The 24,705-nt window shown below is 44.3% G+C and overlaps 1 protein-coding gene across 1 annotated transcript in view; it reads left to right on the top strand.

The window, feature by feature from the left end:
- Positions 1 to 2,723: 2,723 nt before the first annotated feature.
- Positions 2,724 to 24,705, top strand: part of NDUFS2 (NADH:ubiquinone oxidoreductase core subunit S2) — a 100,642-nt gene continuing 78,660 nt past the window's right edge. The window contains exons 1-2 of the mRNA XM_085639177.1: positions 2,724 to 2,882; positions 20,552 to 20,658. Coding sequence (XP_085495303.1) covers positions 2,794 to 2,882; positions 20,552 to 20,658 — 196 coding nt within the window. The 5' untranslated portion in view covers positions 2,724 to 2,793. The remainder of the gene's footprint in view (positions 2,883 to 20,551; positions 20,659 to 24,705) is intronic.

The following is a 24,705-nucleotide window of genomic DNA, read 5'->3' as shown; positions in this document are numbered from 1 at the left end:
TCTAAATGTTATAGAGGAGAGAACCCTCTCTACGGTCGCTTGCCACAGGGCAGTCATCCAGAATGTTTATGCTCCACCGCTTTCAAATGTCACCAGCCACCACTGAGAGCAGCATCTTGTGACTGTCACTTAGCGATGTGAGGAGTGGTGCTTTGAAGGAGGCAAAGTTAGGCTCAAATAATAGAGCCGAGACGTCATTAGTGGCGAGAAGGACGATTGGGGAAACTAAATGGAAGGTTAACAACAAACCAAAGCCCGGACCACCCTGCTGCCTAGGATCAAAATTATATTGTAGAATCCTATCATTAACACAGTAATCAAAAAAGCGAGTGGGTCATTGTCTGTGCTAAACTTGATGGTAAACATAAAACCACCATTCTAGTGATAGAAATACCTAGCTTAGATGAAATGCTGTGCAACTTTTTTCAGCTTAAGACCACCAAAGACTCAAATCTGCTAGAAAAAAGTTCAATGCAGGTTGTTTAATTATGGTTATGCCACCAGAGATGACAGTTGACCTGTAACTTTCAGTGTCTGAGAAGATAACGGCGACTGCAGAAATACAGTGATGACAAGACGGGGTAAGGAGCTGAGTGGACCAACCACAATAACAAGTTGTAGCCATGTGCTTCTGTCATGTTTCACTCCCACTTCTGCTATTCTTAAATCATGAACTTTTACCCAGCATCACTTTGCACACTGGGCATTTAAACTCAAATTATTAATTTAAAAAAAGTAAAACTACAAATCCAAGCGTGCAATGTGACGTTGGTCAAAATTCTAGAACAAATTGATAATGTCACATATGATTTGGGGACACTTGACATCTAAACAGTGTATAACAGAGAGCTTTTCACATACTGCACCGCACCATATGTGGGAATGAAAAGTGCATGATGAAGATAGAGGAATGGGTGCTAGTGTAGGATATAACAACTAAAGGAGGAGCGAGGAGTAATATGAACGTGAAAGCTAGAGGAGTTTGGAAGGACGAGATAGAGAAGTTGAGATATTAAAGCGAGAGGGGGTGAGGACAAAGGGGTAAAGGGTAAAAGATGAGAGGGAGAAGATGAAGGTAAGAGAAAATACATAAATAAAGAGAAAAGGGAAAGGACTAGCAATTGAGATTGGAAGAGAATGTGAATTAATGGATGAGTAGGATGGGGAAGTAAGTCAGATAAGGGGGTGGAAAGCAACAATGGAGAGATGAGGAATGCGAAGGGAGAAGGGTAGGAGTGAATGACAACTGCAAAGAAAGAGGAGTGTGCTAGGAATGTTCTAGTACGTAAAAACAACAAAAGGATGGTCAGGGCCTCTGGTGCTTTGTCTTGTGGTTCACTATCTTGGTTCAGAAATAGATGGAAATGAAGACATTTCTGACTCATAAGAAAAGTGGTCAATGTAGAAAAGAATTCATAGATGGAATTAGTTTCACAATAGAGAAAGCACGGTGGAGGAAATATCACTAGTGGAATCTCCACTTTATGCTGTATGTTTTTCTCTGTCTGTTCTGCCAATAGCCAGCTGATTAGCAATGCTGCTCCAAACTGTCACTGTACTCCCCACCTCTATCTGACTGTCATCAGACTCAGATGCAGGAGTAAAGAGCAGAGGGCAGCTGTAGTACTGGTGACATGCTCCATGCTGCAGCTTTGCACAGCCTGACAATTGCCCATAGGATCCAAGCCATTGTGTGCTGAAGCTCTGGCATGTCAATGTAAGCATCATCTGTGTCTAATGTTGCTGCAGCTCTTTCAAAGCCCTTGTAGACATGTACTCTTTAGAAAAGGGAGTTAGTGTTACAAATAATCTCTTTATACCCCATGACATGCCTCCACATACGATAAAGTGTCACTCAAAGTCATTAAATTGTCACACATAAAATCGTGGCAAATGCGGAATGGCACACATGAGCAAACTCAAAACTTGGCGGCTATGTACTACAATATATGCTAATTTGGAAAATGTATTCCCTCAATTCTTATTTTTTCCCAAATCTCTCACTTTCCAATTTTAAAATGCTACCATATATGCCTTAATCTTAATGTATCTTTCTCTGGCCTGAAATTGTCCCATTTCAATATAAGTTACACATTACAATGGGAAAATAAATTATCCGTGTTAATTTCCCAAAACCTCCCTCTTTTTTGTTTCCAAGTGATGGCATGTATGTAATTATGAAATCAGGACTACCAGTATCACAATTCAAAAATAAAATCTTGATTGCAGAAGTTGCTCGGTAATGGGCCTGAGTGGAGGAAGTGGGGGGGGGGGGGGGGGGGGTTGAAAAAGAAATCGGGGTGGGACCGTATTTTCCCCATTGGTTTATACTGAAGCGAAGTAATCTTAGGCAAGAGACACGTACTATAAAGCCATAATTGGCTTCACAAATCGAGTCTCCTGCCCGAATCGGGGCTATTGGCATGCATGACATACATATTTTTGTGTAGACTCTTGCTAGTTTTCAATTTCTGTGACTCTAAGGTCCAATTGACTGGTGAATAGTAGAGTTAAAACGCATCTTCACGAACGACGAGAAAAATGCTTTTTCACAGTGTTTTCCTTTCTAGCTTTAGTTATTACCCGACTGAATTTCGTACGAATCACATTATATTTGCACAACAAAGATGGCGTCCTCTTGTAGGCGAGGTTAGATAAAGTGAGTGTTCTAGTGCTCGCCCCTGCGACTCGTTCCTTCACCAATATGTCCTCCGACGCTCCAAAACTGTCGAGGGAGTGCGACACCAAAGTACCGTAAGTGCTCTGCAGAAGTGGGCGGGCTCTAAAGCCAAGATGGCGGCGCTCAGAGGCCTTTGGAAGTTGCGGGCACCTTCAGGACTGCTCCAGGGGGTGCGTCCGAAGCCCCAATTGCAGCACAGCAGGTGAAAAGCAACGGGATGGAGAAAGTCAGGGCTACCAGAAAGGGGGATGTGGGTATCTGTAACCGAAGCGAAGCTTGCGCTAAATCCGTTCCCTCACTGCAGCCAGTGTTGTGGCTAGAAGAGGTTCCCATAGTGAGAGGGATGTGTGACATCTGCCATGAATGCCCCCACCAAATAATCAGTGCTGCAGGTGGTGGTTGTGAGTTTACGGGGTGTCGTACGCAGATCGTAGCTGCTAAATGGTCACATGTAATGTTGACACCATCAGCCAGTCCTTACTTTTCAGCCACCATCGTTTTGCTTCCTTTTAATATTGTAAGCAAAAGCTTAAAACTCCGACGTGTAAAGTGCAAATGACTGAACAGTCAAGAATGAGCTGCGGTGTCGCACATCACATGGGACCATCTAGTGCTCTTCACCGTTGCAGAATCCGGTATAGGTATACCAACCACCATAGCTGTCAAGTTTCAGATTGCTTATGTGTGACATTATCATGGTTTAAGTGCTATTATGTGTAGGATTCCAAACTTTGTGTCACACTCGCACTATGTGTGAGACTTCATTGCGATTAAAACCATGCACAAAATACTCTGTAAAGATAAACATCAGAAATAGCCCCACTTGGTGTCATGTGATAAGCTAGAAGTGTCTCCTTTCTTTTTTTTCAGATGCATTAAGCCCTGAGGTAGTGCTTTTCACTGGTGGTACAATGCCATTGAATTTAAAGTTGCCCGCGGCTGCAGAGAGTAGGGGCCTCGTAAAAAAGTGGAGACTATCTAGAAGTTTAACCATGACCGCTTGTAGTATTGTGTATTCATTTTGTGATTCACTACTGTTTCTTTAAGTGACATGATTCTAGATTAGAACGAGGATAGGTCATACATGTTAGATTCGGTTTGAGTTAGTTAGCGGTTGGCTTCCACCTGTGTATGTCGCTTTTGTCATTGCTCCTACTACCAGCATACTAATTTTATGGATATCTAATTATTAAATCAACTTGGATTGTAATGTAAACCACGTTTACTGGAGTTCTTGTGGATAACTACACTGCTACAATTTGGTACCAGGAGTGGGGTACGACTTAAATCTCTGGAAGATTTGTGGTTTCCATGGTGACCGTATCAGGAAAACTTTATCGGACCATTTTTACGGAGACTGGTATGTTTGGAAGTTTTGAATTTTAAGAATTCGTCTGCCGTATCCACACTTTTCAGCAGATTGGTGGTTCCTTGATCTGTCCTACTTCTGCACGCAAGGATCGCAAGTTTGATTTTGATCTCTGGTGTGCGAGAGGACCAAGCGAGGCAAGGTGGAGTGAATCACAAATTATTTTTTAATTTTTGCTGAGTGATACTGGCTCAAATGAAGGACTGTTACTGACTAGCATTGTTTGAATGTTCAACGAGCGACGCTGCTTATCTCGAAGCTTTGTTCTGAAGACGACACGAGGCGGTGGTTCTGACTCCAGTGTTCAGTCCATGCGTTCTGTGTTCTTTCCTTTCCTCCGCATTGCATCCTGGGAGACGTCGTGACTTCTTACCGTACACGCACGACGGCAGCCATCTTAAGTTGGGAAAAGACTTTGTTTCTATGCTACGCGACTTCGTGAACATCAATAACTTCGAATTAGAGCCTCAACGAAACGCCGCGATGAAGACATCAATCAATTACGCATTCCCAGTCATGGCAAAGGAAAAGGTACAACGTTCCTGCTAGTGTGACACACGGTGATTCACACACCTTATCTTCTTATTTTGGCGGAGAGAATTTAGCGATGTACTGATAGACAGAACTCATTCAGAACTCATTAATTCTGAAATTGTTTGACATTTTATTTTTGAACAACAAATTTTATTGCAAACCAGTCAAAGAGAACTAAGCCAATCTCGTTACTTTAAACAGGAGAGACAAGGTTTTACTCCTTCATTTCATATGGCTTCAAGTCAGGGCGTCATCCAGCCAGCACCATTTTTATTAAAACCAGGTAAACCTGAACTTAAATGGGCAGAATGGCTTAGGGACTTTGAAAATTACCTGACAGCCATTGATGCAGACAAATACTCGCCAGAAAGGAAATTAGCCTTATTAGTTAATCATTTGGGCACAGCAGGTAGAAGAGTTTTTGATAACTTGCCGAGACATCCTACTCCCACTTCGGAAGACATAGTGTGGAATGTTTATGTTGAAGGGAAGTTGCGTATGGCCAAACAGTATTCTGATACCTCGAGTGTTTTATTAGAAAGATTTAATTTTGCAATGTGTAAGCAGTCTTGTGAAGAATCGGTAGAAGATTATATAGCAACCTTGAGAGTGTTAGCTGAAAAATGTGAATTTGGCCCTGATATTGGTACTTATATTAGAGATCAATTTGTATTTCATTGTTTCTCCAAGAAGATTCAAGAACGGTTACTTACCTCGCGCAATCCGAGTTTGGCTGAAACAATTGACATAGCAAAAAGCATTGAGAGGTCGATTGTTACGTCCAAAGTGTTGTCTAGTCAATCTAACCAAACCTTAACTTCTCCTACACAGACAAATATAAAATCTCCATGTTCTTCAAACGTGAGTTTGATTTCTGATGACAGTGCTGTATGTGCTATTAATAACAAGCAAACATATTACAAGAATAGGAATTACAAAAACCAATCTCCAAGAGGTCAATTAGTTTGTTTTCGGTGTGGTTCAAGAAGCCACATAGGGAACAATCCTAGTTGTTCTGCGTTAGGGAAAAAATGCACTAAATGTCACAAGGTTGGCCACTTTCAAGGAGCCTGTAGAAGTAACATGAATGCTAATTTAAGAAAAGTTAAAGTATCTAGTATTTCATTGGAGGGTCAAGAGGTACAAGATTGCACTTCACAATTTGCAAATGTCGTGGTCACCATTGAAGTGCCAAAGTCTTTGGGTAAACAGATTAAAGGTCCTTTAGTTGACATGATTATTGATGGGAAAACAATTTTAGCAATGGCCGATTCGGGAGCTCCAGTTACCATTCTTGCAGATAGCACATTCTATAAGTTTTGGCAGATTGAAATACCACTGATAGCTCCTGACATCAACCCAAAAGCCTTCGGGTAGCAAGATATAGATCTCCTAGGTTACTTTTGGGATAAAGTAGAGTGTCTTGGCAGAGCTGTTAAGACAAAGATCTACGTAGCCGTCCGAGGAAGAGACATCATAGGTTGGAAAGATCTTGCCCTCCTGGGCATAATATTACGCCCTGGACAAGATCCCCCTGTAGTACTTGGTGATATTCCCTCCAACATTGTAGCAAGTATTCAATCCGACATAAAGGTAGAAAACATTATACGTTTTTTCCCAAATGTATTCAAGAACACAGTGGGGGTGGTAAAAGGATGCAAACACACCATAATGTTGAAAAAGAACGCAACACCAATTATACACAAAGTCAGACCTGTACCACTTACTGTCAGGGAAGATTTGAAAACTTTACTCAACAATTTACAAACTGAAGGCATAATATCCCCTATCAACTCCTCAGAATGGATTTCTCCGGTTGTTTTACGGAAAAAAAGGAATGGGGACCTTAGGTTGTGTGTAGACTTAAGATCTTTAAACCAGAACATACTAGTAGATTGCCACCCTCTGCCCCTCATACAAGAGATGCTAGCAAAAATAGGGAAGTCATTTTTCCACCATCGATTTACACTCCGCCTATCACCAAATTAAACTTTCCAAAGATTGTCAAGCTCTCACTGCATTTGTGACTCTTTTTGGAGCTTATAAATATTTAAGATTGCCATTTGGGCTGGCATCAGCCGCAAGTCTATTCCAAAAATTAATGGACAACCTATTTGGTGATATCCCACAGGTACAGGCGTACCAGGATGACGTACTAATCCACACTGAGAGTGAAGAGGAACACATAACCATTCTAAAAAAAGTATTATCTATTGTACAAGATAAAGGTATGACAGTCAAAGCAAACAAATGTAAATTGTTGGTAAATAATGTGGAATATTTAGGTCACAATATCTCAAGTGAAGGCATCGAACCGAAGTTTTGCAATATAGAAGCAATATGCGATGCACCATCTCCTGCAGACAAAGAAGCTTTACGCTCATTCCTTGGTTTATGCGAATACTATGCCAGATTTGTACCAGGTTATGCTCAAGTCATCCAACCATTAAGACAACTCCTTAAGAAAGGTATAAAGTTTAAGTGGAATGACACATTATGTGAAGTTTTTGTAAAAGTGAAATCACTAGTTATCAATGCCCCAGCACTACATCCTTTTGTTTCAAATGCGAAATCTTTCCTATCAGTAGATGCTAGTCAAAAGGGACTGGGCGCAGTATTTGGACAATGGATTGATGGCAAAGAAAAGACCATAGCATTTGCCTCTCGCACTCTAACCTCAACGGAGTGCAACTACAGCACAATTGAACGGGAGGCACTTGCCATCGACTGGTCAGTACAAAAATTCAAAACATACATTTGGGGCACCTGTTGTGATATTTTCACAGATCACAAACATTTGATCTTGTTGTTATGTGGTAATGGTCTGGGAAAATCTTCAGCAAGGTTAGTTAGACTTCTATCTAAACTTCAAGAATATAATCCTAATATCAAGTATATTCAAGGTGGTAAAAATATCTGTGCTGACTGCCTTTATCGCATACTTTTGCCCGATTGTGGTGAAGATGACTTTCACAAAGATTGTGTAGTTGGTCTCATAGATGCTGTCTCTAAATGCAATGGCAGCATATCACAAGAGGAATGGGCTTCAGCAATGGAGCATGATGGAACTCTCAAAAAAGTGGGAATTTTCAACAAAAGTAAATGGCCAGCTATTAAAGGTTTAAGTAATGATATCAAGGCTTTTGCTCAAATTAGTGAACAGATATCATTTGAAAATGGAGTATGTGAGAGAAATGGTTTGTTCGTTCCACCCATATCTCTAAGGGAAAAGTTGATAAATATTGCACATAATGGTCATTTAGGAATTTCTGCAACACTTAAGGCTCTTAAAAGCATTTACTGGTGGCCAGGCATGGACTAGCAAGTGACATTATTCATAGATAATTGTCCCACTTGTGTTGTCTCAGACAAACATTGGAAGGTTCACACTAAACCTTTGATTACTGTTCCTTTCCCAGATTTCCCATGGGACAAGATTGCTCTAGATTTTTCATGGCCTTTTAATTTACTACCTGTAGAGAAAAGATACTGCATAGTTGCCATAGATTACCATTCTAAATGGTTATATTATTCATTTGTTCAAACACCAAATTCGAATAATGTGGTCTCATTTCTTCAGAACATTTTCAAAATCGATGGCACAACAAACTACGTTGTCACGGACAATGGTCAACATTTCACTTCTCAATGTTTCACTAGTTTTCTGGAGAGTGCTGAGATAAAACACTGTTGTGTTGCTTTATACAGCCCTTCCTCAAATGGTCTAGTTGAGAGGGCAAATCGTTTCATTAAAGAAGGTGTTCAGAGTGCCGTTGCAACAAATGTTGATGTAGGAGTCTTTCTACAAACGAAAGTATCGGCCTATCTGACAACACCTCATTCCACAACTGAAATCACACCATTTAAAGCACTTCGAGGCAGGGAAGCTAGATCTAAACTCATGCCGCATTGGTTTAATGAATTGAAAGCAGGCTCAGCCTTACTCGAAAAGAGGAACAACATGACAGATCAACAGGAGATTAAATCTAGAGTCTTTCATAAGCAGTCTGTGCAGAAGAAGTTTTATGATGGTGAGTCCCCTCATCATGTGCCACCTCTCAATATTGATGATTGGGTTATCATAAAAAAACCTTTTAAAGTTTGCAAAGGTCAGTCTAAGTTTACATTACCAGTCAAGCTCGTCAAAGTTACAAAATCCTCTGTATTTTTAGGAAACAGAGGTTGGTGGAATAAAAATAATGTTGTGAAGGTTTCTAACAAACAAGTTGAGATTTTCAACAAAATGTATGCAAACAGATGTGATGAAGAGGATGATGGTTTTCTCTTTGGTCCTGATTTGGCTAACAATCTTAATGCAGATAATGTCATTGTCAACCCTGCTTTAGATTCAACAGTAAGTTCTCCAAGTCGATCTTCCATCTCCTTGGATGTGGTACCTATGCAGGATCATCGCATTTGCAAGATTCCGATAACATTTAATGATTATGTATTATATTGATTTCTATCACAATTTCTTTTGTTTTGTTATATGGGGGAGGGTATGTAGTATTGTGTATTCATTTTGCGATTCCCTACTGTTACTTTAAGTGACATGATTCTAGATTAGAACGAGGATAGGTCATACATGTTAGATTCGGTTTGAGTTAGTTAGCGGTTGGCTTCCACCTGTGTATGTCGCGTTTGTCATTGCTCCTACTACCAGCATACTAATGTTATGGATATCTAATTATTAAATCAACTTGGATTGTAAACCACATTTACTGGAGTTCTTGTGGATAACTACACTGCTACACCGCTGTTAATCTTTTTTTGACCCTTTATCAATTGTCCTAGCTGCAGACACTGGTGGCAGCTAAATGCTAAGTTGGAATCTTTCTCGGCATGCTTACAAACCGCTTTTCACACTCACGGCACAAAAAGAACGACTACTACTTTGTGTCACACAAAAACGACTGCTGCTGAGCGCAGAGCAACTTCCCGAATCGTGTGACATTAATAAGGATTTGTGTTAGTCTGGCCCGTCCTGCATGGCAGGGGATCTGTGCTGCGTGGCAGTTGGCCGGGCTGCACCACTGAAAGGTGTAACATCATGTCATTGCCTCACCCAGATGTGAAATCATCCCCCTGTATTGTGCCATGAAGATATATGGTGGCGTGATGCAAAGAAGGTGGCAATAAACTAAGTGTTCGCCCCTGCACCCCAGCTATGGGTAAATGTGCTCCTCAGGAAGTGCAATGCAACAGTGCTTGTTAATAATCCAACCACCCACTGAAGCTTTAGGTAAGGTAGAGATGTCCATGTTTCAGAGGAAACACACCTGCCGCCCTGACCTGCATGTAGCTATGGGTTATGCATACCGGGCACTGCTCATTTGCTGCAAGACACTCCAACCGCATGTGCTTCCTTTCCCTACTTGTTTTTTTTTTTTTTTTCTTTTGACCTCCTTCGGTACACCACCAGATTCGTGTCCTCTGTGAAGGTCCTCCGCCCGGAGGCAGGCCGAGCCTTAATTTGGCCATGATGCGCCACCAACTCTCTCGCCCTGAGCGCTGTGAGAGGGTAGTTCTGACCATCTTATCCGCCCACATTTTTTGGTTTTTGATCACTTTTGTTTTTTTTTTCCTTTGGGGAGCCTCATAATCTGTGTCTCGCCCACGGTAAACTAATGGTGAAATGGACTGCACGATTTTTCCGCCAGTATCTGCCTCTTAAGATAAGGCAGCTGAGATGCATCTAGGGTAAGAGGCACTTGGCTGGTGACACGGTCCAGCGCCAAGACACCCTCGGGTATTCGTGCGCCTAACACATTTATTAACAGAACATAACAAGTGAACATGTGTGCATACACATGTCAGAGGACTGCATGTGGGAGACTCCTCTCGTGCGCATCCCAAGAACTGTGCACAGGCTGGCGCAGAATAGATTATGCAGAGTTGGGTTGCGACTTGGAATAGACCTTATAATGTAGGTGTACACATGTAAGGGATAGTCAGTGTGCTTTACTGTTTGATTGTAGGGGACACTCCATTATACTCATATGGGAAGGCTGCCTTAGGGTATAGTTCCAGTTCTCTTTGGGGAGGGACTCCAGAGTCACAAAGATGGACATTGTAACCTGTGTAAAAAGAAACATTTTGTTGAGTACCAACAAAAGTTTGTTGAATACCATCCAGGAATGTCATATTTCATTGCCTTTTGTCACTCTGCCGGGCTTGGTTAATTACCTTTCTCTCCAGCAGCAGGGACAAAGGTCTCACCCCACAAAGGGAGCAATTACCCTCAATTAGGTCAGCTTCTCAGATGTAAGGGGTGGTGTGGCCTGCTCTGTCTCAATCAGCCAGCAGTCATTTTCTGCCTGGAAGAAGGCCTGCCCCAGGCCACTCAACAAAGGAGGGAGTCAAGACCTCTGGAGCTAAACCAAAGGGGGACTCCTTTAAAGATTTGCTGGGGGAAGACCCTGGCAGTGATGTCAGCGAGGGATGGAGCCAAGATTCCATGTGGCAAGTGACTCCTGGGTGACGCCATCTTGAGCTATCCCAGAAGACTGTGCAAGGAGGTTGGAGCAGGGGCCGATAGATGATGTGGCACATCAGGATAGGCCAGAGGCACCACCCTGCTGGACACTCCTTCCCCCACTTAAAAGGTCCTGCACAGGTGAGAGAGCTCACTCTGGTTTGTACTTTTCTGCTGGATACTGGACTTGGAGGCAGCCGCCATAGCCCGTTGGAAGGTGGAACTCCCTGACTGCCTTCAGGCCCCAGGACTTTGACTCTGATTTACTCCAGGACCAGTGGGGGTATTCCCTAGGACCAGGCAAGCTGGTACCCTTACACCACTTGCCGGCCAGTTGGGGAAAAGACTGGGCTCTGCCTAAGGAGTAGGAGGCACAGAGAAACCAAAGCAAAAGGCTGGCTCAGGGAACTAGTGAAACCGCCTCTTTGTAAAATTTGGCAGCTTGGATGCCAACAGGCCCGATTACAGTGGTCCAGGAGGCTTGGGCTGGCCACCAGGAGCAAAACATCACCAAAAGCATAAAAATCGTCCGAATGTGGCCAGAGAAATGCCTTCGTGAAGCAGGTGACCTTTGACCTTCTGTCAGGAACTTGCGACGAAGTGCGTAGTTCTCCGTCACCGTCGCTTGGAGTTGAATAGGGCCCGAGGCTGCCCCAAACCAAAGAAACGTGAAAAGCGATATTGCACTTTGCCTGCGAGGAGGAGGAAAGGGCCCAGGACTGCATATCTTTGTCCCGAGAAGGAAATGATTGAGGGAGTGCTGCAGTGCCCCCTCATAATGTGAAGAAGGTGACCTAGGGCCCCGTCCCTGGGCCTTAGTGAGGAAATAAAGACTGGGTTCTGCGATGCTGCACAGGGGCCCAGGACCCTATCTCTGCGCCCTTGCAATGTGGGCCCAGGACTCCATCCGTTGGCCCTGGAGAGGAGAAGTAGAGGGGGAGTGCTGCAGCGCTCCCCCATGCGGCCGACACTGAAGAAAAGCCGGAAAGCGCCATTGCGCTCCCTGCAAATACCATGGGGGGCTTAGGACCCCATCCGTGGGCCCTGGAGAGGAGAAGAGGGGGAGCGCTGCAGCTTGGCAGTTCGGGCTGGACTGTTCCCATGAGGCACAGGGTCAAGACTGATTTGCATATGGCTGGATTCAAACTGGAATGGCATGGTGAGCAAAAAAACGATGGATTTAGGCACAGATCTCTGTACTGGGGTGAATTTATGACATTGTTCTGCATTCTGTCCATCAACTGTTTAGGTCTCGCCTGAGCCAGCGCATGCGCTGCTCTGGCAAAACATTTAGTGAGTGGGCTTTAAAAACCCGACCACAGCTTTTTGGGTGGCATAGAACGTGAGATTACGCGCATAGTTGCGAGCAGAGGCACCATCTGGCTTTCCTCTCGCTCTCCCAAGTGCGAGCTCGCCCTTCAATGCCCCTCTCCCTTCCCACCACAGAACGCATCACGCTCGCCGCAGGTCTTGTTGCACCCCCCCCCCCCCCCCACTTGTTTCCTTCAAGGCTCAAGCCCATGTGCACTCCCCCCCCACCCCCACCCCTCCCACTTGTTTACTTCTTCAAGCCTCGCTCGCACTCCCCCCCCCCACCCCTCCCACTTGTTTCCTTCTTCAAGCCTCGTGCACACTCCCCCCACCCCTCCCACTTGTTTCCTTCTTCAAGCCTCGCGCGCACTCCCCCCACCCCTCCCATTTGTTTCCTTCTTCAAGCCTCGTGCACACTCCCCCCACCCCTCCCACTTGTTTCCTTCTTCAGGCCTCGGGTGCACGCCCCCCACCCATCCCACTTGTTTCCTTCTTCAAGCCTTAAGCCCACCCAGCTGTAAGATTTGTGCTCGTCAGGTCTGGCACCTGATCCGAGCTGAACATAAAATGCACCCTTTATGTTCACGAGGTTTTCATGGTGAGTTCAGCTCGTGCGCTGGTACTTGAGGGTGCACGGACTCAGGCCACCCTGTGTGTCTGCCCGGCTCTGTTGGCTTTTGAGTGTAAATGAATATGTAGCTTGTGTATGTCTCCTAATCCAGGGTTTTAGCCCGTTTAATGCTGTGTTGACTTTTGGCACATAAGGCAAGCGAGCCACTGGAAAACAGAGGTCATTTGCCCAGGATCACGCGGTTTGGACAAGTAGATATTCCGGCATTATAAGAACTCTGTTTCCTTGTCCGCCACTAGACTCCTAGCAGTGAAACCACATAAGATATACATTTTTAGGTTGTTTAGATCTCTGTAAAGTTTGTTTTCCAGTTTTATGTTTCTAGCATGTAGGATTGTGTTTTTGCCTACCCTGTCATTAAAATCCTGCATATGCAGGTGAAATCCTGGCTTTGTGGTGAGCCCACGAGGCTTACCGTAGCTCAGACGTGTCCTCCCCTTTTAGACGTCAGTGCCTTGTGGTTTCCCTTCCCGTGACCCACAGAGGGCCATAGGAATTGTGCGGCTCTGCACCTCAGGCCTTTCCTGTTTAATGATGTCTTTAAGGTACTCCCCACATAATTTACAATCATCTGCACAATGTGCAGATTTAAACAAAAATAGTTCAAATGGATCAAACGTTTCTACAGAAAAGTGCCACGTGATGTTCAAGCTCAGTGGCAGACCTTTTTCAAAGGTAACTGGTCGTCCTTCGGTTGCTGGCTGCTGTATATAAGTATTAAAAGGCAAATGGTGAAGTGAAACCTTTGCCCAGGCGATATGAATGTATGTTAACATAAATTAGTAACATAATTCTGCCACAGAATGTCACATTAAGCCTCATTGTTTACCATTTCTTGCCACATAATCTAGAATGACCCTGCTCCATAAGTGGGTCCTCCATTGCCGCATAATTCCATTGGCCTTGCTTATGAGGCACAGTGCCTGGCTTTGGTGAGCTGGTATTTCTTTGTTTTGACAAAATGCTTTTCTTTCGTAGGCTGGTGGGTCATGCTTTGCCATCAGTAGTAAGACACCAGGCTCTCCTTTGGCGGGCTGGCGTTTTGTTGGTTTCAGTGTGAGGTCTCGTGAGGACTCCTGTGGCATATGTGGCTCTTCATTGGTGAATTGGGTTGTTGCCATTTGTGTGGATGTTCTCCAATCCTCTGGTCCAACTCCTCCCTGCTTTAACTCTTCTCCGGCCGCATTTCTTTCTCCACCTTTCCCTTTCTTCTCCTCCTCATCTCTGCTCCACGCTCCCCTTTAACGGGTTTCCTTTTCGTCCATCCCTTTCTTTCCCTTTTATCTTCGTTTCCCTTTTCAATACCCGTACCACTACTCTTGCTTGCAGGGCCTTAATTAGGGCAGTTTAGGTGTTAGTGTTGTCTTCCGGGAGGTTGTGCTGTGGGCGTGACCGAGGAACAAACCAGCCCGGGGAGAGGAAGCAGAGGGGCGGACTTTTGGCAACTGCAAAACATTAAACTGTTGCATGGCTAATAGAATTTTGTTGCGCTACTTACAGTGAGCCTATTCTCTACATAATGGAACATTCTTGATGCCTATTTGGCTTTTCCTTCTTTACGGTGGCCCATATTTACGTGCATTGAGCTTGATATGGTGAATTTTAATTCTTCCTTCTTTAGAGCCCATAATTAACACATATTGATTTCACTTCCTCAATCATTAGTGGACCTACTTATTTTGAAGCGATTTCTACATGCAGTGATTCTCACATGGCGCTTCTTTACTTGCAGAATCCACTATCCCTTAGTGGATCCTCCGAGCAACTACCTGGGTGGCTCATCCCTGGCACCCTTAATTTTTGCCTACTTCCTACCTCTGGGTGAGACCCTACACCATTTCCTGGACACGTACACACACATGCTTCCTTCTCTCTCGCCCTACCTCTCTCGCCCTACCTCTCTCGCCCTACCTCTCTCGCCCTACCTCTCTCGCTCTACCTCTCTCGCTCTACCTCTAAGTGGCAGCCGGAGCCTGTTAGCACTGCTTGTCCTTTAAAAAAAAAAAAAAACATTGGCATAGCCAATAGGTCTCACCTTTTGGGCCTTATAAGTGTTTAACCATGCAACAGTTAATGTTGTTGCACCAAGGATATTGTGCTGCATAACTAAATACTTATAAGGTCCCAAAAGCGAGACCTATTGGCTATGCCATTGCTTGTTTTGCATTTGTCACCCCGAGTGGGACGGGTATGCCCAGACGTGGGTCCCGTGCTCTCCATGCCACTGGAATCAACCTATCCTGGCTGAAGAGGGGTGAAACCCCAAAACCGGTCCTAGGATGCTTGTTTCCAGTCCAGGGAGGACCTGGCTTGGCAGTTAGGGCTGGACTGTTCCCATAAAGCACAGGGTCAAGACTGATATGCATATGGCTTGGTTCAAACTGGAATGGCATGGTGAGCAAAAAAACGATGGATTTAGGCACAGATCTCTGTACTGGGGTGAATTTATGACATTGTTCTGTTTTCTGTCCATAAACGGTTGTTTTTGCAGCGGTCCCCTATGCAGCCGCCTACCCAGCCGCACAGCACATGTCTGCCCGCAGGATCAGGCAGACCAGAAAAGAGGCGGCTCCTGCAGCAGCGCTCAGTGTGCTGGCCGTGTGGACACAGAAGCCACAGTGCAAGGCCTTCCAAAGGAAAAACAAAATGCCCACAGGAAACTGACGCAGCTCTATCCAGCGCAGCGGGAGAGCCGCTGTTCAAAGATGCGCGATCAGCGCCCCATATTTACACCAATCGCTAGTTTTGGCTTTGTGGTGCCCCAGGAGAGCGGGGTCACCACCAAAGGAGTAAGGAAGCCGCGGAGGAACTACAGGAGCAGCACAGCCTCCCCCCAGGAGCAGTTACATAGACCCTTCCTTCCCTGAGTTGGCTGGGACATTACAAAGATAACCCCTAAAGGGTTTCAAGTGTTTTCAAGCATCTCTAGGTTGGAACTTTTGTTTCATTGCTGGGGAAAGGTGCGCCCTCTGGGTTGCAACCAGTATGGCTTGAAAAAATTCAATATGAAGTTTTCATGTTGAGACACCCTCTAGGGGTGAAAGGTGGTTACACATGTGTATTACCAAAGTGATGTCCTTTAGGGACTATGTGTAAGAATGCACTATTTATATTCTTTGGAAAAGTGTTGATGCTGTAAACAGCCTCTGGGGTGAGAACTATAATTAAATAAAAGCTGTGATTATAATTGTGCTGCCTTCAGAGGCTATGTTTAAAGTGCGTATTTCAGGCTAAAAGTAACTGATGAGATAAATCACCTATACATGCCTAAACATATTCTCTTGTGAATGCTTTAATGAAGTAGTGACGCTGACAACCACTCATATGCCAAGTAAACGTGCTTTATTGCCCATATTAAGTGCATGCTCATTCAAAGTGATATTCCATTATTGCATTTCTAATCTAAGTAAATGTTCTACCATGTGATTTGTTGATCGAGACCTCCCTTTGGGAGAGTTAAGAATGATCACGCAATGTCATCCGAAAGCATTTTTGTCATTTTGTGTATCTTTGTAAATTGCTGTATAGTATTGAGTAGTGTGTGTGTAATAAATGTACTTTTTCCGTTTTTCAAAAGGAAGAAGGACAGACTGGACAATCATTTATTGAGAGTTATTGTGTATTTTTGAATGGAGATTACTAGCCCACGCCACCTTCGTTGAGTAAGCCTTGGACTGCTCTGCAACGCTACCCTATGAGAGTCAAGCGCTACAATGGGGTGTTTGGTTCCCAGTGGTGGATAAATGTGGACTCATTACTTGTGCAGGCCACACAAATAATGGCCTATTTTCCTACAAACTCCCCAAAGAATGCTAGGACAAACTGCACCTCCTTTGCCGATCTACTTATTCCTAGTAGGTTCCATAAGATCGCCTTCAGCCTTTCAAAATGAATTGGTAGTCTGGTATCCCTTTTTTGTAATTTGTTTTTGGTTGCATGCAGTCCCAGACCTTTATTGCTGCGCAGCAGTAAAACTTGTTTATTGGGCCCACTCCCCTGTACAGATTTGCGTGGTATGCTAAGTGCTCAGATTTGAATGTGCCCAAGCCATGGACTTGCCCTATTCAAAGGCCCATTGTATAAACCCTTCTACCTTGACACTGGTTTAGGTTTGTGTGCCCCCTCCTCCCCTGCCCTCACCTTCCCCCCCTCCCCTCACCTTCCCTCCCCTCCCCTCACCTTCCCTCCCCTCCCCTCACCTTCCCTCCCCTCGTCGCCCGCCTGAAACATTCCAAGCTCTTAAGATAGGTGGCTGTGGTTTTCGGGGCCAGAGCCCTGTCAACGAGTACCCATAGGTCAGCTCCTTTGCGTGCAGTGCTGTCATCCTTTTGTCCCCCCCAAAGTGCCAATTGGCAGAACCTCTCCCACTGAAAGCGAGAGAGATCATCAATGATTGTGTTGTCACATCCTGACACATTTGTAGCCTTAAATTCTATGTTGCTGTTCAGCTGGCAGCCCACTAGGCACTGAAGCAGCCCTAGTACTCTTGAGCACCCCCCCCCAGGTTATTGTTCGGACCACCGTGTAGTTGTCTGACCTTGGTGTCACCTGTCTATTTGCCAGGTGTTCTCTCCACAGTGTAAATGCCAGCACTTTTGGGAAGTACTCAAGCAGTGCCACGTTTTTTGTCAGGCCTGTCTTGGTCCACCTCTTGGGCCACTTGATGGCGCACCATGCTCCTGCTCACACTGCGATGTTCGCCAGACTCCAACCCTTCTTGCATAGGAGGTTTCTTCTCCCCCGCTGCTCGTCTCTGTGAGTTCAAATTCCCCTAGGCAGCGAATATTCCTTTCTCTTCTCTGCCGCGACATAGACAAAGATCAGTTCTTCTCCTCACGGCGACAATGAGGCTGGTCACCTCTTCCGGATGTCTTTTTGCCGTGCCCACTCCCACGACCCTTTGCCCGGTTGGGCCTTTTAAACCATAATTTGTTTCGCCTCAGCTGACCCCTTATTTTTGTTATGCTTTTTTTCATGCCTTTCTGCTGACCGGCCCTCTAGGTGCTGCCGGGAGGGGTCAACTGCTGGTCCGCTAGGGTCGAGTGCGCCTCCTGGTCTGGCGGGACTGACTTGTGCTCTCCTTGCGAGTCCTCCGCCACCCTTCTAAGGCAATCCTGGAAGGCGGTGGGAGGACAGAGGTTCCACTTCCTTTCAAGTAAAGTAATTATAGTGAACCTCACCGGATAATTACACACACCTTGACTTATAAACACACACTAAGCTGCCAAAAGTGCCCAAATATGAAAGCACGCAAAACTTTACTCTGCTTTTGTTGTTCGCATTTTATTGTCTTAAACATGTTTCATAGCACTATAAGGACATACTACAAGACACATTATAGAAATAATGCAATCTTAATTGGACAATTAAAGTAAACAATTCAAGGTAAAACGTAACTGAAAAGTTAGCACTTTGAACCAGAAGTTAATATAATAAATTGCAAAGTGTAAATAGTGTAGTACTATCATGAGTAATTGAAGTGCATTGCATAATTTAAACCAGGAGAATCCCATTAAAAAAAGAAATGTATATTCAAGCATGCACAATGGTCCATGTGCTGTAAACAATAGCGGAACCAAAACAAGCAATATCAGATCCAATAGTTCTGTACCCAAATGTGAAAGGTGAGCTATCTATTGGATTTGCAAGTGTTTTTGCTAGTGTCCTGCTGCCTTCAGAAATGGTTGGTGTTTTTTGTGTGTTTTTTTTTAACATTCTTTGTCAGGCACAGTAAACACAAACATGTTTGTAATTTTGCAAGACAAGCCAAGTAAGTATTTCCTATGTCTACACTTGGATTAACTTTTGAACATTGCATTTCCAAGCTGATTCTAAGGAAAACTAATGTAGACAGAAGAAGTTAGAATCTAGTCACCCATAACTGGCCCCAAAACACTCAAGGTCCAGAGAATTTGAATTTGTTCAGTGCAGTCTGTCACTGCGACTCATTACTTTTTAAAAACAAAAAACAAGACTACCTGCAGTTATCTTTATATGCATAGGTTAGACATCTGGAACAGTTTGGTTTTATATCAATCAATCAATCAATTTTGTTTGATTCAGACCTCAACTGTGGTCACCAAAAATGCAGTTACATTAAAATTGAACATGTTAAATTATATTTTTAAAAGCGATTTTTAAAGACTCTTTATAAGATTGAACAGGTTAAAGTAGTTTATGAACAACATACATTATTAAAACTATAAGATTTGAGCACTTAAAAAAAAAAAAAAGTTTTAAGACATTCTTTAAAAACGTAAACAAGTTACAGCATACAAATTCATTAGGGGGAGACTTGCAGACTGTGATTAGATCTTGGGCTAAAATAGTGTTGTATCTTAAACGGATTGGCTTTATGAATCGATGCCGAGCCTCTACCAAAGTCGAATTAGGACAAATTAGTAATATGTGAGAGAGATCTTCTGATCCGCCATTGCATAAGTTACTTTTCGGTGGCGATCCATCTAGCGGAATATGCTTTTAAAGAAAGAATTCCTAATCGCAGAAGAAGGATACAGCGCCTTACTCTGTGCTCTAACTGGAACTGTAGATAGTGCTCAGGGGTTTTAAATACTATGTTTTCCGCAAATATTTTATAATACTTTAATTGCAAAAGTGCTATAGTGCATTGTGACACCTCAAGGGATTTTATGAGGTTCCTGTTGAAGGTGTACCAAGCTGATTCATCCCTAAAAGTCTCCAGTTTTATTATATTCCTTAGTGTGCCTGGAACTGCATGAAATAGATTATAGGCCCACCTGATAATATTGGAGAAAACTCGGGCAAAAGTGCTTGTTGGAGAGAGCTCAAGGCATGAAGCTTGTACAGGGACTGATTGGGATACTTTTAACTGTTTCCAAAGGATGATCCCTTCCTTTACTTTTATTGATTGTCATGCTTTAATTTGTGTATATTCCAAGGCATAAGAGAGAATGGGTGGGATTTTCATGCTGTAAACCTCCATCAGGGATTTAAAATGTCTATTGCCAGTTGAGCAATAAAATCTCTGTAGTTCCGCTACATTGGAGTCTGCCTTTCGCCCAAGATGTTTGAGATGATGGGCGACTTGTAGATTATACGGCCCAAGTAGACATATTCTTTCACTATCTCAATTGGGTTGCCTCTCAATGACCATGTAAAAGGCAAAGATTTCCTTCTGCCACTAAAAGGTAAGATTTGGGTTTTAGATATGTTGGGTCCCAAAAAAATGTCTTCTGCATATTGGTTTAGTTCATTTAGATTTCTTTGCAAACCTGGTTTTATAATATTTTGGGTTTGTTTGCATGATGTATACCCTTGCCGCTCTTCACTGAACTTACTGTGTTCCCTTTTCTATGTCTTCCAATACCCAGTGGCCCCAGGTTCTGGCTTTGGTCATGGCTTTATTTTATGCTCATCTGTAACTGCGAAGAAGAGATTGTGTTACCCAAATTGCTGTATGATTACACTGTCCAGAACGCTAACCTGTATGGGAATGCATTCGAGTCCTTACTGAGCCTGGTGTTTTGGAATCTCTCTTAGTCTGCTTTCTCTTTTTATGATGGACTGCAGAACAGCAAGGCAATGGCAGCCGGATGTGGAATGGACGGAGCAGTACGCAGGAGCAGTCATGTATCCCGACGCCATAACACAGAAATGGAAACCGGCTCCATGGAATGGTGAGCCTAGGCCTCCTGGTCAATGCAACCTGACTGTCCATTTAGATGACCATGTTTATTTTCTTGGATGTTCAGTATGCTTATCGTGGCCACAGGTGGTGGTTCTTCTCTACCTTTCGTTTGTGTTGTAGCACTATTGTAAGGGGGGTGTCACATTAAAGCGGTCTAAAAGTTCTACAAATGTTTATTCCATTGTCTTTGTTCAGTCTTCTTTTATGATGGAAAGTGATTATAAATGGCACCATAAAGCAGCATTTCTCAGGGTATGCACATTGGGCCCTCTGTTGTACGGCCGAGCCGCTGCCCAGGTTCACACCACTGGATGTACGTATGATGTGCAGCTTTTGAAGTTGAGTGACTTAAGCAGTCTGTCCTGTAGAGGGACTGCACGGTCTTCCATGGCGCACCATTAATTGTAAAAGGGTGTGGCATAGAGTTGTCTGTTTTCTATTTCCCCAACCTGTCTTGAGCACCAGTACCCTTTACATCAGACTGCCTCAGATTCATCTTGCTGAGGACTGCTTGGAGACTGAGACACCACGGTGCCATTTTACTGAAGTTTAATGGGTTGCCTCCAGAAACTCTGTCGTTAATTTATTGTTTCATGGATTTCAATAGTTGGGTGAATATCAATTGAATATCTACCCCTGTAACCGTACACAGACCATTTTGGTAGCCAGAGAGGCAATGTTGCAGCGTGCGTGTGCATTGGTTTCGGACCGGTGCCTATGGTTAAATCTCAAAAGCTTGGCATGAACCCAGTATGTATGAGCTGTGTTTGTGGTGGAGCGAGTGTGTGCTGCAGCCTGCATCTTTTTTAGTAGTGGCAGCAAGCGATGGTGTGTTTTGTCGGCCATATGTCCACCTCTTCTGTGGGTTTTCTATGTCGATAGCAATTTGGAAGTTCTTTAGCAGTCATGATCTCACCTGAGGAAGTAGCTCAAATAGTAGTGTAACCTCACATCACTTCTCCTTGGACGAGCCCTGCTACTGGTTTGCTAAAGCAGAGTGTGTACACTTGAATTATTTTATTATTTAACTGTTTGTGTTTTTACATCTTTTCGGGTATCCAGTGTCACCACTGAGTGGTTTGCTGTTGTTTTGTTAGACTGAAGATCCCCAGGCTTCAGCTTGTTTGTCATAGGTTTGCCCTTGTTCATCTGATGAAGAATATTATTTACCCACCCGGGGTTGCAGAAGCGTAGGTGAGGGGATCCCCTCAGAGGTAGCTCATAGCCCGACCGCCTGGCATTAAAGTAGTATTTATGGCATGGATGATGTTTATTTGTACCAAAGCCTCTCAATAGACCTGCTGTCTTGTGGATTTGCATCCTCCGCCCTATCATCCTTCAGTAGCTTTTGGAAGCTAGTTTTATGCTGACTGCGACATAATTAACGCAATGTTTACATATTTCTAGGTTTAGCTCAGTTTCATTATTCAATGTCTTTGATACATTTTATCTGTTGGACAGAATAAACCGCGAAGCACCTGGTGAAGAGGGCTGTTTGTCATCTATATGGACGGGGAAACAAAGTTCATTAAGATAGGGAAAATATCTGTTTCAATCAATTTCAGATACATATCTGCCTTGTCAGATAACCATTTAACGCGTCAGGCTTTCTGTAATATTTTAATGGAATGGTAAAGGCTTTGACATACTGAAGGTCGGATGATTAACGGGCATAATTGTTGCATATGTGGGACTATAATGATGTTTGGTTTGTCAAGTCCTTCAGGCTAAATTCACATGAATAATTCTTTAAGATCTAATAGTACCAGTGGGAAAATGATACTAGAGCATATTGACGATTATGCTGTATGTGGTGAAGCAAATGAGCTCGGTCGCCAAGTCTGTGTGGCAGTGGAGCCCAGGTCCCAGCAATATTTCTGCTGAGAATCTTTTCACTACAGAGAAAAGCCTGTGCTCTGCATATGAACAGAGGCGCCAGAAACAAAGGTTGCATCTTCTAAATTCACAAGCTTTTACATTGCACCACTGCTTCACAGCATGGCCACATGAGGGGGTGGTGTATACAGGCGGTGTTATGTCATAGAGCCAGCACCCACAAAGGCTCTTTTTTGGTGAACTGTAAAATATTTTGCATCCTCCATTGATTTGTAGGTGTGCCAATGTTTCCCAGTTAGCACTGGAATTCTGACATCTGCACATGACATGCAGCTCCACTCTTTCACCACTGCTGTGATTAGCCTTCGATTCCTTCAAAGATTAAAGTATCAAAATTAGGAACTGAAACTTGTGAGAGCTATTGGCTTTGTCAGTGTGTTTTAGCCATTATGTACACCAGTGTGGCTGCTGTTCAGCATGGCTGAAAGCTAACGGCTAGATTGGGGTAGAGTGGAGTGGGGTAGAGTGGAGTGGGGTATATAGGTGTAGAATAGTTTGGGGGTAGAGTTGGGTACAAGGAAGGGGGTAGATTGGATTAGGGTGGAGTGGGGTAAATTGGGCTAGGGTGGAGTGGGGTAGATGGGCTGGGGTGGAGTGGGGTAGATTGGGGTTTAGTAGATCGCGGTAGATTGGAGTATGGGAAGGTAGGGGTAGAGTGGAGTGGTGCATATTGGGGTAGATTGGAGAGGAGTAGGGTAGATTGGGAAAAAGTGGAGCAAGGTGGATTGGGGTAGATCAGAGTGGAGTGGGGGTAGACTGGAGAGGAGTTGGGTAGATTTGAGTGGAGTGGGGTAGATTGCCTGATTTATAGTATGGTGAGGTGGAGTGGGTTGTAGTGGGGTGGTATGCAGCAGGTTGGGGTGGAGTGGAATATATTGGGGTAGAGTGGAGTGGGGTGGATGGGAAAGAGTGGAGCGGGGTAGACTAGGGTAGAGTGGGGTAGATTGAAGTGGAGTGGGGATGAGTGAAGTGGACTAGATTGGAGTGAGCTCTATAGAAGTGGAGTTGGATAGAGTGGTGTGGGGTAGATGGGAATGGGGTAGATTTGGTTAGGTGGGGTAGATTGGAGTATGGTTGATTGGGTTGGGACAAGGTAGATTGGAGCGGGATGTAGTGCGGTAGATTAGACTGGAGTTGGGTAGAGTTGGGTGGCATGTGGAGTGAAATGGAGTGGGGTAGATTGGGTAGAGAAGAATGGACTCTGGTAGATTAGGGTAGATTGGAGTGAGGTGGAGTTGGATGAATTGGTGTGGTGTGGGGTAGATTGAGATGGGTAGATTGGAGTGGAATAGATTGTGTTAGGTTTGAGTAGTTTGGAGTGGGGTAGTTTGGAGTGGGGTAGTTTGGAGTGACATGGAGTGAGGTAGATTGGACTGGTGTGGGGTAGATTTGGGTGGCATGTGGAGTGGGGTAGAGAGCAATGGAGTATGGTAGATTGGGGTAGAGAGCAATGGAGTATGGTTGATTAGGGTAGAGTGGAGTGGGGTAGATTGGAGTGGACAGGATTTGAATAGATTTGAGTGGAGTCGATAAAGGATTGAAGCGAGAGAGATTGGGGAAGAGTGGAGTGGGATAGATTGGGTGGGTTAGAGTAGGGGAGATTGGAATGGAGTGGGATAGCTTGAAGGGATGATTGGAGTCTGGTAGGGTAGATTGGAGTGGGGTAGAGTAGAGTGGGGTGCATTAGGGTAGAGTATGGCAGGGTGGAGTGGGGTAGATTGGGGTGAGTTAGATTGGGGTGAGTTAGATTGGGGTGAGTTAGATTGGGGTGGGTTAGATTGGAGTGGAGTGTGGTAGATTGGGGTGAAGTGGGGTGGGGTCAATTTGGGTAGAGTGGAGTGTGGTAGAGTGGAGTGGGGAAAATTGGGTGGATTGGAGTGTGGGTAATTGAGGTAGGTAGACTGGTAGATTGGAGTGGGGTAGATTAGATTGTGGTGGAGTAGGGTAGAGTAGACCCGGGTACATTGAAGTGGAGCTGGATGGACTGTAGTGGAGTTTGGAATGGACTGGGGTAAACTGGGCTGTTGTAGATTGGAGTGGGTTGGATTGGGGTACATTGGAGTGGGGGTAGATTGGAGTTGAGTGGACTGAAGTGGGATAGACTGGGATAGATTGTAGCAGCGTGGGGTAGATTTGAGTG

This window comes from Triturus cristatus, chromosome 12, assembly GCF_964204655.1.
Source record: "Triturus cristatus chromosome 12, aTriCri1.1, whole genome shotgun sequence".
Classification (NCBI taxonomy): domain Eukaryota; kingdom Metazoa; phylum Chordata; class Amphibia; order Caudata; family Salamandridae; genus Triturus; species Triturus cristatus.
This window is presented reverse-complemented; position numbering and strand designations above follow the sequence as displayed.